This window comes from Diaphorina citri, unplaced genomic scaffold (assembly GCF_000475195.1).
Source record: "Diaphorina citri unplaced genomic scaffold, Diaci psyllid genome assembly version 1.1 scaffold419, whole genome shotgun sequence".
NCBI classification, from domain to species: Eukaryota; Metazoa; Arthropoda; class Insecta; order Hemiptera; family Psyllidae; genus Diaphorina; species Diaphorina citri.
Window position 1 is genome coordinate 241,520 of NW_007377854.1, and position 14,082 is coordinate 255,601.

The following is a 14,082-nucleotide window of genomic DNA, read 5'->3' on the forward strand; positions in this document are numbered from 1 at the left end:
CACCTATCTCAACTAAACTTTTATTTTATTTTATTTAATTTAATTAGATACTTAACTTAATTTTTTCTGTTATGTGAAGTACATGTTGCTTTTTTTAACTTAATAAATAGAAAACTCTTGACTTTTAGTTTTACAAATTTAATATAAATATCTAACCTTAACACAGCCGCTTGTGTAACCTACGTTTCTATAAAACTCAGGGCGAAGCCAAGGGAGCGCAAAGCGCGACCTCATGCTCACCCCGCGAAGCTCCCGGGAGCGCGCAGCGCGATCGTTACCAAGGGACCGCAAAGCGCGACCCCATGCACACCCCCCGAAGCCCCCGGGAGCGCGCAGCGCGACCGTAAACAAGGGAGCGCAAAGCGCGACCCCATGCACAACCCCGCGAAGCTCCGGGAGCGCATAGAATATAGTGTAGAACCTAGCCCCAAGTAAATTTGTGCCTGCAATATTTTCTCCTTTCCTACAACCAGATCAAGTTTACTCATTGGACTTTCCAGTTCAAGGCTGATTCAAAGAAAAGACAATGGATTGGTGACGACAGAAATGATTCCTCCATCAATAATTTTCCTAGGAAAAGAAGAGAAAAATTTCCTTGGTGAAAATTAATTATTTTCCAGGTATTGAACTCTATCCATTAGTCTATTTACCTAGACAATAATGAATCACTGCATACTGCATTGAACTGCATTCCTTTCAGTTTCAGATAGATACCTTAGGTACTAGGATAGGTGGATAGGAAAGTGAAAAATACCTACCAACGTACCTACCTCGTACTTTTAGGTACATTTCGATCTAGCTTCACTTTTTGAAGTCCGCAGTATCGAGAGATTTTCGACCTCCTTGAAGAAAATTTTTTGCTCGTTGAAAATTTTTGAAAAAATAACCGCTTTTTGAAATGTAAACAAAAACAAATAAAAGTTATTTTCATATTTAGATACTTAAAAACAAATAAAAACAGTGAAAAAAATGAAAAAATAAGAAGAAAGGATGGAAATTAATTTAAATTATTTAACTAAAATAATTTCATTGAGTGAATTTTTGATTTAAAAGTGTTTAAAAATGAAAAGTCATCGGTACAACTCTCAGTCAATGTTTTCCGCAACATCCAACAACTAGCAGATGAAAATTTTGTAAAGTCTGCTGATGGTTCAATGACCATTGGTTGTTACCTACTTACCACAGAAAATATTTGTAAATCATTTCCCCCTGCTTTTAGTTCTTACAATTTTAAGCCCAAATGACTGACTTGTGATCTCATTTTGTCATTGCCCTGTTTATACAAATCAAGGAGAAATGTTTATCAATGACTCAGATGAACTTCGAGATGCTGTTCTCAAGGCACTAAAAACACATGGCATAAAGCCAAGGATTAAAAGGGAACCACAGAACCGACGGAGACAGAATGATGTAAGTGATTGCAGTTCATTTATTTTGGCAAGAACACATACTTTTAATCTACCAAGAAACAACCCATGAATTTTTGACAGCAAAATGAAAGTACTCACCTACCCAAATGGTTAGGTACCTGTTGCATCATTTGGCAACTTTTTATTTAGAGCAGCTTGTTAAATATTTTTTTATATATATATTATTTTTTCTCTATAAGTTACCTGGGATATTTGACGTACCAGGAATAGCTGTGTACTTCAAGTCCCTAGTAGAAAATGGTTTTATTTCTATAGATATTAGAGGAGGATGCTTAATTTACATAATAGTGTCAACTGTCTCCTACAAGTCCTACAGAACTCGGTTTAAGCAAATTTGCATCATTGTGTGTTGAAGCAAGAGCCTCACAATTTTGTCTGTTAAACAAAGATTCCCAAAATCAATGTCTAAATCCAGTGTGCAAAACATCAAGAGTTTGAAGTGCCATGCAGCCTATACATATTAACATGAAATAGAGTTTCATGGTTTTTTGGCATAGGTATGATTTACAGTAGCCATATGGGCCATAAGTTTATGCCTGTCATTATCATTAGACTTGTCTAACTTCTCCCTTTTTCTTTCAGGGTTCAAGAGGCAACTCTATCATTTTCCGAATCCCTTTAGAACAGTTGCCAAGTACTGAAGTATGTCTTGACTGTGGTGCTTATGTTAGTGTGCCGTGCATTGTGGTCCAATTATGTGATAGAATTTTAGCTGACATTCATATGGAAGGGATTTTCAGAAAGAATGGATCTCAAGCTAGACAACATGATATCAAGGTAAATATTGCATTATTAGGTCTTGTACTACCTGGAGGCTATTAAAAAAAGAACTTTGTACACACTTTACCTACAGGTAACATGGCTTAGGTAAGTAAGTAGGTAGCTAATTTTTAAAGGTAAATATTTTGTGATGGACTATTTGTAGTCCAGTTCAAGAGATGGTATCATTTGCAAAATGTAAAGTACAAAGTATCAAAATTTCAACATATTTGCAAAATGTAGAAGTACAAAGTTGCTTTTAAGAACATGCTCCGTAGGTGAGTTTTTAAATATTGGTTTTATTTATTTAACAGTGTTCCAGTGTGCATTTGTGCAAGCAAGAAATTGCAGTAAAGATAAATTCTTCAATAAGCTAAAAATTGTTTTCTAATGATCTATTGCTATTCAATTTTCTTTCAGGTGATGTTAGAAAAGGGAGGCAGAATTACAAGCAGTCACCATGTGATTGATGTTGCTGTTTTATTGAAGGAGTTTCTCAGATGTTTACCAGTCCCTTTAATACCATATAATTTCCATGATGATTTCTTGAAGTAAGTGAATTGAAGTGTCCTTCTCCCTAGCCTTTTCCTTTAAATAGGGTTGGCAAATTGAAGTACATTAATAAAATTCTGATCCAGATCTGAACTCTAATGTGTTGAGCTGATTTAAAAGAATGAGGTTTGTTTAATTAGAGGAAAATCAATCACCACTTTGAATTTTAAATAGGGTTGGTAAATTGAAGTACATTTATAAAATTTTGATCTGATCCAGATCTGAACTCTAATGTGTTGAGCTGATTTAAAAGAATGAGGTTTGTTTAATTAGAGGAAAATCAATCACCACTTTGAAATTAGAGGTTCGATTTTAACAGAAAAAAAAACAGAGTTGAGGAAATAAAAAATAAGTAAGGAATCAAGAAGGTACCCTGGTGTCTGCCCATGTAAATGAGGTTGAGTGACTAACTGACTATTCCATTTGTTTTCAGGTGTTTAACGTCCGACAAATGTTTAGAATCAATGCTTCTTCTTACCCTGGTCTTACCACCTTCCCACCTCAATATGTTAGCCTATGTGATGCAGTTCCTGAACCAAATCAGTTCCCAGTGTTCTCAGAACAAAATGAACGCCCATAATCTCAGTGTAGTTATTGCTCCCAATATAATGCCGTGTACGAGTCGCAATACGTTCATGTGTGCCAATGCTTTAGCCAGAGCTGAGAGCTGTCGCCGAATTGTGGAGGTAATGGAAAGAAAATCATAGGAATAGGTACTACCAGTGTTAAGCATACTTAAATAAATGCTTGTCACTAAAAATCAACCGCCAGCCTAGTTAGCTTTCTTGGTAGCGCGGCTACCTTGTAATTTTATCCTGGAGGGATAATGTTTTCGTTCTCTGAACGGCTGGCTTTCTCCTATCCTATCTTCTTTCTCTCTTCCATTTCGGGACCATAAGACCCTTAACGACTACAGTTTTCCCTCGATCAAACTTCTTGGGGAAAGAAAAAAAAAATAAAATATGAACCTCCAAATCCAAAGTCAGAACTCAAAGATTATAATAATAATAATAATAATAATAATAGCCTTTATTTGTACAATAAAATATCTTAAAATAATAAGTAATAACTAAATATTAAGTAAGGGATTGTAGAGGTAATGGAAAGAAAATCATAGGAATAGGTACTACCAGTTTTAATCATACTTAAATAAATGCTTGTCACTAAAAATCAACCGCCAGCCTAGTTAGCTTTCTTGGTAGTGCGGCTACCTTGTAATTTTATCCTGGAGGGATAATGTTTTCGTTCTCTGAACGGCTGGCTTTCTCCTATCCTATCCTCTTTCTCTCTTCCATTTCGGGACCATAAGACCCTTAACGACTACAGTTTTCCCTCGATCAAACCTCTTGGGGAAAAAAAAAAAATATGAACCTCCAAATCCAAAGTCAGAACTCAAAGATTAGTTAAGTAAAAATAGGTAGATACATAGGTATGTAAAAAAAAAAAAGATTGTAATTGGTATTCTTCACTTCACTCACAACTAACTTCTACCATTCTCTCCTTGCTAACTCCTTGATTTTCATTCCAAATTCTCAACAGGACTTGATCACCAACGCCAGTGCCATAGGTTCGATTCCCACCAGTGTCCAAAGTCATGCGCCCCGTAGTTCTACTCCCAATGAAGATTATCTGGATTTACACATTGCCAGAAGAAAGAGGCGTAGTGCCTCCCTTACCCGTGAGTATGGTTAAAAACGAGAAACGATAGTGTGATGGGAACATGAAACTATTTGATTTTCTTCACTTTCCTTATCCTAAAGTAGGTACTTGAAATAATAATTGTAAAGTCATATTACAAATAATTAAAATTATTATTAAATTACTTAATAAGAGGATAAGAACAGGAATCAATGGGAATAATGAGGCTTCCAAAAGTACATTGGACCTAAAAAAAAAAAAAAAAATCGAATCAGGGATTTTTCTTTCTTTTTTTTTCTTTTGTATTTTATTATTATTGTTATTTTTTATTTTTAATATGTTTGTGTTTTTAAATGTTTCTGCTTTGAATAATTTAGCTGTTTTTGTTTATATCGCGAGATTCTGTTTGACAAAATTATACCGCTTTTAACAGGTCTAAAAATTTATTACAAAAATAGGCACTAAAAATAATTTCAATAATTATTGACGAAATCGTAATTAATAAGTTAAATTTTATTATTTTCGCACTAATTCGGTTTCAAATTACCCAGAATCAGAATAATTGATCCTCTTTTAGGACAGATTAATCAATTTACAAACGAAAAAAGTCAGTTTTAAAACACAGTAGAGAACAAAGCCTCAGGACATAAGCCTATATTTAAATAGTTATTTTAGTGTTAAAAACTTATAAAAAGTGAAGAAATTCAACTTCCTGACGTGAAAAAGGACTTATTTTACCGAAAAATCACTACTTCATTTACCAAAGGTCAGTAGAACTATTTATTTAATCGAAAAAATAGGGAAAAACCGGGAGCAAGATCTTTACGCGACGGACGCAGCTGAGCACTCCCTGAACAGCCAGCCCTGGGATTCAGCGCTAAGAAACGGTAAGGGGAAGGGATTTGTTTTTGGTCATTGTGTGTTGTTTTTCGTTTTAGGCCAGCCACTCATTATGAGGTAGACCTGACGACAGGTACACTTGATCAGGTCTGCCTGATAGTGTGTTTGCTCCTGATAATGAATGGCTGGCCTTACAGGCACGATTTCAACCCCTGGTTTAAGGTTTCATATTGCCATGCACCATTCTCATCAATACCTTGTAGTATCTGTTCTTACCACCCTAATGTATTGTAGTATCTGTTCTTACCACCCTAATACCTTGTAGTATCTGTTCTTACCGCCCTAATACCTTGTAGTATCTGTTCTTACCGCCCTAATACCTTGTTTGTAGCATCTGTTCTTACCACCCTAATATTTGATAGGAAGTAGATACTATACCCTACTTTATGTACTAAGTATAGTTAGGTACCAGTACTTTTTTTTAGCATACCATACAGTAGATACCTACCTACTCTACCCAATACCTGGAAAACGGGAAAAGAAACTCTATTCACATGTTGAAATGAAAGTTGGGTGTACTCGCATGTAAACACTGAATTTGGCAGTACCGTACTTATCCCAGTTGCTGTCAAAAGGAATACCAAAAATACCTGAAAGAGAAAATGGGTTAATGTCATCCTACCAAGCCTAAGTCCCTACAGAACCTAACAAGACCCTACAAAACCTCAAAGAGAAAAGTAATAAAAATGGATAGTTCAAGTTCAACACATAACACGTAAAACACAGAACAAAAATATACATACGAGTAAACCCAACAATAGCAACTGTCACACAAGCACTCCCTATAAGAAAGTACATTTAGGTACTTAACTCAGGGGAGATGAGTTATGCCCGATCTTACCACAGAGTTTTCAGTTAATCCGGAGTTCTAGAAATACTGACCTGTGTAAATTAAATGGATGACGTCACAGAAAACCCTTGTTACAGTTGTTACTATGTTAACTCTCTGTGGTAAAATCGGCCATTAAACGTTTTCAGCCATAAGAACATCCATCACCAAACATTTATCCTACCGTTCCTCCTGTCACCTGATGATCCCATCCTTGGAATGCTGGGCAGAGTCCTTGATCTTAGGCGTCATCCTTGATCCACGGCCGTCAGTTAATCCTGGGCGTTATCCAATCCTCGGAATACAGTCCTGTTAATCCTGGCACTTTGAACACTGGATATCACTTTCACTTTGAAAATTTACTTGATTAAGATTATTAATTTAGTTATTTGCAATATGGTGAATATAAAAAATATAGTTCTAATGGGAAATACTGGCCTTCAAAATTATTTTATCAAAAGAGAAAGGGGGGGGGAATGGTGTATACTGACTGGCCTAACTCGGAAACAACTCGGTACTTTTTGAAAACACCTGCCACTAGGGCCACTCTGTATTCTGGGGATTTTTTTTTTTTTTTTTTTTTTTTAAATGGAAGTATTCCGACATGTAAACACTGAATTTGGCAGTACCATACTTATCCCAGTTGCTGTCAATTTAAAGCAAAAGGAATACCAAAAATACCTGAAAGAGAAAATGGGTTAATGTCATCCTACAAAGCCTAAGTCCCTACAGAACCTAACAAGACCCTACAAAACCTCAAAGAGAAAAGTAATAAAAATGGATAGTTCAAGTTCAACACATAACACGTAAAACACAGAACAAAAATATACATACGAGTAAACCCAACAATAGCAACTGTCACACAAGCACTCCCTATAAGAAAGTACATTTAGGTACTTAACTCAGGGGAGGTGAGTTATGCCCGATCTTACCACAGAGTTTTCAGTTAATCCGGAGTTCTAGAAACACTGACCTGTGTAAATTAAATGGATGACGTCACAGAAAACCCTTGTTTCAGTTGTTACTATGTTAACTCTCAGTGGTAAAATCGGCCATTAAACGTTTTGAGCCATAAGAACATCCATCACCACACATTTATCCTACCGTTCCTCCTGTCACCTGATGATCCCATCCTTGGAATGCTGGGCAGAGTCCTTGATCTTAGGCGTCATCCTTGATATTATTTGCAAAATGTAGTACTTAAAGTACAAAGCTGCTTTTAAGAACATCCTCCTTAGGTGAGTTTTTAAATATTGGTTTTATTAATTTTCCAGTGTGCATTTGTGCAAGCAAGAAATTGCAGTAAAGAGAAATTCTTCAATAAGCTAAAAATTGTTTTCTAATGATCTATTGCTATTCAATTTTCTTTCAGGTGATGTTAGAAAAGGGAGGCAGAATTACAAGTGGTCACCATGTGATTGATGTTGCTGTTTTATTGAAGGAGTTTCTCAGATGTTTACCAGTCCCTTTAATACCATATAATTTCCATGATGATTTCTTGAAGTAAGTGAATTGAAGTGTCCTTCTCCCTAGCCTTTTCCTTTAAATAGGGTTGGCAAATTGAAGTACATTAATAAAATTCTGATCCAGATCTGAACTCTAATGTGTTGAGCTGATTTAAAAGAATGAGGTTTGTTTAATTAGAGGGAAATCAATCACCACTTTGAAATTAGAGGTTCGATTTTAACAGAAAAAAAAACAGAGTTGAGGAAATAAAAAATAAGTAAGGAATCAAGAAGGTACCCTGGTGTCTGCCCATGTAAATGAGGTTGAGTGACTAACTGACTATTCCATTTGTTTTCAGGTGTTTAACGTCCGACAAATGTTTAGAATCAATGCTTCTTCTTACCCTGGTCTTACCACCTTCCCACCTCAATATGTTAGCCTATGTGATGCAGTTCCTGAACCAAATCAGTTCCCAGTGTTCTCAGAACAAAATGAACGCCCATAATCTCAGTGTAGTTATTGCTCCCAATATAATGCCGTGTACGAGTCGCAATACGTTCATGTGTGCCAATGCTTTAGCCAGAGCTGAGGGCTGTCGCCGGATTGTAGAGGTAAGGGAAAGAAAATCATAGGAATAGGTACTACCAGTTTTAATCATACTTAAATAAATGCTTGTCACTAAAAATCAACCGCCAGCCTAGTTAGCTTTCTTGGTAGTGCGGCTACCTTGTAATTTTATCCTGGAGGGATAATGTTTTCGTTCTCTGAACGGCTGGCTTTCTCCTATCCTATCCTCTTTCTCTCTTCCATTTCGGGACCATAAGACCCTTAACGACTACAGTTTTCCCTCGATCAAACCTCTTGGGGAAAAAAAAAAAATATGAACCTCCAAATCCAAAGTCAGAACTCAAAGATTAGTTAAGTAAAAATAGGTAGATACATAGGTATGTAAAAAAAAAAAAGATTGTAATTGGTATTCTTCACTTCACTCACAACTAACTTCTACCATTCTCTCCTTGCTAACTCCTTGATTTTCATTCCAAATTCTCAACAGGACTTGATCACCAACGCCAGTGCCATAGGTTCGATTCCCACCAGTGTCCAAAGTCATGCGCCCCGTAGTTCTACTCCCAATGAAGATTATCTAGATTTACACATTGCCAGAAGAAAGAGGCGTAGTGCCTCCCTTACCCGTGAGTATGGTTAAAAACGAGAAACGATAGTGTGATGGGAACATGAAACGATTTGATTTTCTTCACTTTCCTTATCCTAAAGTACTTGAAATAATAATTGTAAAGTTATATTACAAATAATTAAAATTATTATTAAATTACTTAATAAGAGGATAAGAACAGGAATCAATGGGAATAATGAGGCTTCCAAAAGTACATTGGACCTAAAAAAAAAAAAAAAAAAAAAATCGAATCAGGGATTTTTCTTCACATTAAGTCTGAAACATACACTGCGGGGGGGGTTTCATTTCTTTTTTTACATTAAATCAAATTTTGTACCTACTGTGAATACCGGAAAAATCAATCTATGCTATGGTTCAATCTGACAGGAAAAAAAAAAAAAAAAAAAAAACTAACAACAACAACAATTTGGACTTTGATTCGTTTGCTCAATAAGGAAGGTAGGTACATCCTCTTCTACTCTTTCCCCCTCCAGGTATGTTCAGCGGACTGAAGCGTATGGTTGCCAAGAACAATGCTATGGAAGACCCAGGCCCGTGTACAGGCGAGCCCTCTCAGGCCCCACCCGAGCCTAGAACCCCCGTGCCCCCCATAGCTGTTACCAGCCCTGGTGGTAAGAAACGAAAGTGTCCACAGGAACCGCAGCCAGCCCTGGGATTCAGCGCTAAGAAACGGTAAGGGGAAGGGAGTTGATTTTGGTTATTGTGTGTTGTTTTTCGTTTTAGGCCAGCCACTCATTATGAGGTAGACGTAGACCTGACGACAGGTACACTTGATCAGGTCTGCCTGAATGCCTGATAGTGTGTTTGCTCCTGATAATGAATGGCTGGCCTTACAGGCACGATTTCAACCCCTGGTTTAAGGTTTCATATTGCCACGCACCATTCTCATCAATACCTTGTAGTATCTGTTCTTACCACCCTAATGTATTGTAGTATCTGTTCTTACCATCCTAATATCTTGTAGTATCTGTTCTTACCATCCTAATACCTTGTAGTATCTGTTCTTACCGTCCTAATATTTGATAGGAAGTAGATACTATACCCTACTTTATGTACTAAGTATAGTTACCAGTACTTTTTTTTTAGCATACCATACAGTAGATACCTACCTACTCTACCCAATACCTGGAAAACGGGAAAAGAAACTCTATTCACATGTTGAAATGAAAGTTGGGTGTACTCACATGTAAACACTGAATTTGGCAGTACCATACTTATCCCAGTTGCTGTCAATTTAAAGCAAAAGGAATACCAAAAATACCTGAAAGAGAAAATGGGTTAATGTCATCCTACAAAGCCTAAGTCCCTACAGAACCTAACAAGACCCTACAAAACCTCAAAGAGAAAAGTAATAAAAATGGATAGTTCAAGTTCAACACATAACACGTAAAACACAGAACAAAAATATACATACGAGTAAACCCAACAATAGCAACTGTCACACAAGCACTCCCTATAAGAAAGTACATTTAGGTACTTAACTCAGGGGAGTGTAGTATCTGTTCTTACCACCCTAATGTATTGTAGTATCTGTTCTTACCACCCTAATACCTTGTAGTATCTGTTCTTACCGCCCTAATACCTTGTTTGTAGCATCTGTTCTTACCACCCTAATATTTGATAGGAAGTAGATACTATACCCTACTTTATGTACTAAGTATAGTTACCAGTACTTTTTTTTTAGCATACCATACAGTAGATACCTACCTACTCTACCCAATACCTGGAAAACGGGAAAAGAAACTCTATTCACATGTTGAAATGAAAGTTGGGTGTACTCACATGTAAACACTGAATTTGGCAGTACCATACTTATCCCAGTTGCTGTCAATTTAAAGCAAAAGGAATACCAAAAATACCTGAAAGAGAAAATGGGTTAATGTCATCCTACCAAGCCTAAGTCCCTACAGAACCTAACAAGACCCTACAAAACCTCAAAGAGAAAAGTAATAAAAATGGATAGTTCAAGTTCAACACATAACACGTAAAACACAGAACAAAAATATACATACGAGTAAACCCAACAATAGCAACTGTCACACAAGCACTCCCTATAAGAAAGTACATTTAGGTACTTAACTCAGGGGAGGTGAGTTATGCCCGATCTTACCACAGAGTTTTCAGTTAATCCGGAGTTCTAGAAACACTGACCTGTGTAAATTAAATGGATGACGTCACAGAAAACCCTTGTTTCAGTTGTTACTATGTTAACTCTCAGTGGTAAAATCGGCCATTAAACGTTTTGAGCCATAAGAACATCCATCACCACACATTTATCCTACCGTTCCTCCTGTCACCTGATGATCCCATCCTTGGAATGCTGGGCAGAGTCCTTGATCTTAGGCGTCATCCTTGATCCACGGCTGTCAGTTAATCCTGGGCGTTATCCAATCCTCGGAATACAGTCCTGTTAATCCTGGCACTTTGAACACTGGATATCACTTTCACTTTGAAAATTTACTTGATTAAGATTATTAATTTAGTTATTTGCACCATGATGAATATAAAAATATAGTTCTAATGGGAAATACTGGCCTTCAAAACTATTTTATCAAAAGAGAAGAGGGGGGGGGGATGGTGTCTACTGACTGGCCTAAGTCGGAAACAACTCGGTAATTTTTTATTTTTTTGAAAACACCTGCCACTAGGGCCACTCTGTGGTATGGGTTGAACGTGGTAATTTTTGCCAGCAGTCTTGGTTAATGTTATATTTTAATTAACTATCGTTAAAAGCACTGAAAATTTAAGGGGAAAGAAAACACACACGAACGGAGGCTGTATAAGGTATTTCAAAAATTAAACAGAAGAAATAGTAAATTAAAAACAAAATTTTAGATAAACTTTCTTAAAACCGTGTCACACCCGAACCGATCGACCGACATCTTGGAACTGAGGCTGAAATAAAAATTAATTAACTATCGTTAAAAGCACTGAAAAATTAAGGGGAAAGAAAACAGGCACACGAACGGAGGCTGTATAAGGTATTTCAAAAATTAAACAGAAGAAATAGTAAATTAAAAAACAAAATTTTAGATAAACTTTCTTAAAACCGTGTCACACCCGAACCGATCGACCGACATCTTGGAACTGAGGCTGAAATAAAAATTTCGACCCTACCAAGTTCTAAATGCGTAGCAGGCAAAAGCTCAAATTTTCCTTGAATCTGATTGGCTACTGAGAGTACCTGGGATCATGTCATCAGGCTGACCCCACACGGTTGGGGATTTTGTCACCATTAGAATTTTGACTAGGTACCTAAGGATTCTAAGGTCCGGGGCCACAAGGTGAGTTTAAACTCGGTTTAACACTCGGATTAATCAATTTTTTAGCTTTTTAGCCCGTCCTTCCCTTATTGTTACAATAGTAATAAAAAGGTATAAGGGACGGACTATTGTAATTGTATTCGCTTCAGTGTCGTCTGTCTGTCCCCATAGAAGGATTTATCCAAACCTGGTCGACCTATATATTAAATTAAAGGCCTTATTACCAGGAATACGAAAGTGGTGGTGCAAATTTTGTCCAGAAAACCATAAAGCCAAAAAAACTGATGGGGGATTTTTTTCTCACACAAATGAGCTCTGATCTTGAAATTTGTCGCGACAACCTATGAACTCAAAGCGAGAAAGTTTTAGATAACACTTCAGTCGATAATTTAAGACCGGTTTTAGCGTCGCCTATGTTGAGCTACGCCGAGCAAGGCCAATAAATGGATGGTCGACTTAAAGGAATAAAGGGAGAACGGGCTCTAGTCTTGATTTTAAATCATTACATGAAAGTAAAATCGAAAAATCAAATCAAGAATGTTAATATACTGAATATTAAACAAATTAGGTAGGTACATGGGTACTGATTTTATCTAATCACGATCGAATAAAGTACGGACTAAAAAATTCCCGGAGGGACGGGCCCAGCTTGTTTTTAAATCAACCAATCAGATTACTTAATCCGAGTTTAAACTCACTTCGTGGACCTGGCCCAAATCAAATTGCTAAATTCTACCACGTAGGTATAGTAGGTACCTTACAAAGTTTCGAGTATCGACAAAAATCTCATCGTGTGGGGTCGGCTTGATTCTAGCCTACCAAACCCCTAGCAGGTACCTTGGAAAAAGGTCTATGTGAAATTTTCAACTTGAACTTTCTCACGCACACATTTTGGTATCTCTATTTGAACCAGTGGCGTAGGGTGATTTTTTTTTTAAATAGGGTTAATTAAACCTGAAGAGTTTCGTGGAATACGATTTATTTTATTTTAGTGATTCTTCAATATTATTTATAGTGATGCGCCGACCCTATTGAAATAGGAAAAGGCCAGGAAGAAGAAGAAGAGTGATGAGGAGCATGCTTCGATTCCTACCACACGCCACTACCTGATATAGCTGGGAAATTTTTAACTGGCCCTTTCTCACAAAAAAAAAAAAAAAAAAAAAAAAAAAAAAAAAAGGGGAGTAGGCTGAAATTTTTTTTAAATAAATTATTCAAAAAAAAAAAAAAAAAATCCTTGTCCGAACCAGTGGAGTATGCTGAAATTTTTCTTCAATAATTTAAGTGGGTATCAGTGGTGTAGTAGGTAAAAAGTCTCTCTCTTGTTTTTTACTTTCTAGTACTATTTCATAGCGAAGCTATATTATTATTTAATTTTTCTATATTTTCAGCACTTTTATCACTATAAGCACTGTTGAGCACTTTATCTAATCCTGTAGTACCCATTTTGTTTAGCCTATCTGTTTCTATGTTAATTTACCTATGTATTTAGACTATTTAGCTGTTTCCACGTTGATTTCTGTGTAGTATTTGTGTGTTGAGTAGTTTGCATGCTTTTGTGTTTCCTCGTTTCAGGAAGGAACTCATGAGAGGCTTTGCAGAGCACGGGATCACTTTGCTCTCTCCAAAGATTATTATTACTGGGTAAGATCTAAGATACATTTCACTTTTTGCTCGACAAAAGCACCACAGTGAGTAACTCAATTTAGTTTTCGCATGGGATCAATAAAAGATAGTAGAGGCTTATTATAACAATATTGGCCCAAGAAAACAAAAAAGGACTTTTCAGTACTAGCTAGACCTAGACGAAACGAAAACTCGTTTATGCGCATGTGCAGAAACGCGTTTTGGTCAACTTATGTACGTCTTGCGTTTCAATTATAGTCACGTAAGTTATTGTGGAAATAGCCTCTATTAAGAAGCTCCGGACATAACTTCTCGATAATTTTATTACTATCTAATGATAATAATAATTATTACTATTATTATTATTATTATTATTATTATTATTATTATTATTATTATTATTATTATTATTATTATTATTATTATTATTATTATTATTATTAT

The 14,082-nt window shown here is 36.3% G+C and overlaps 1 protein-coding gene across 2 annotated transcripts; it reads left to right on the top strand.

Annotated features, from left to right (window-relative positions):
* Positions 1-970: 970 nt before the first annotated feature.
* LOC103508652 (rho GTPase-activating protein 11B-like) lies at positions 971-13,673 on the top strand. 2 transcript variants are annotated; one of them, XM_008473211.3, is made up of 7 exons: positions 971-1,410; positions 2,013-2,207; positions 2,610-2,740; positions 3,175-3,427; positions 4,281-4,419; positions 9,223-9,421; positions 13,588-13,673. In XM_008473211.3, exons 1-7 carry the CDS (start codon positions 1,297-1,299, stop codon positions 13,658-13,660), a joined length of 1,104 nt encoding a protein of 367 aa, XP_008471433.1. In that variant the 5' UTR covers positions 971-1,296; the 3' UTR covers positions 13,661-13,673. The 2 variants fall into 2 exon arrangements, with proteins under 2 accessions (XP_008471433.1, XP_026678998.1); XM_026823197.1 differs by lacking the exons at positions 2,610-2,740; positions 3,175-3,427; positions 4,281-4,419 and adding exons at positions 7,481-7,611; positions 7,913-8,165; positions 8,609-8,747.
* The last annotated feature ends 409 nt before the right edge of the window (positions 13,674-14,082 follow it).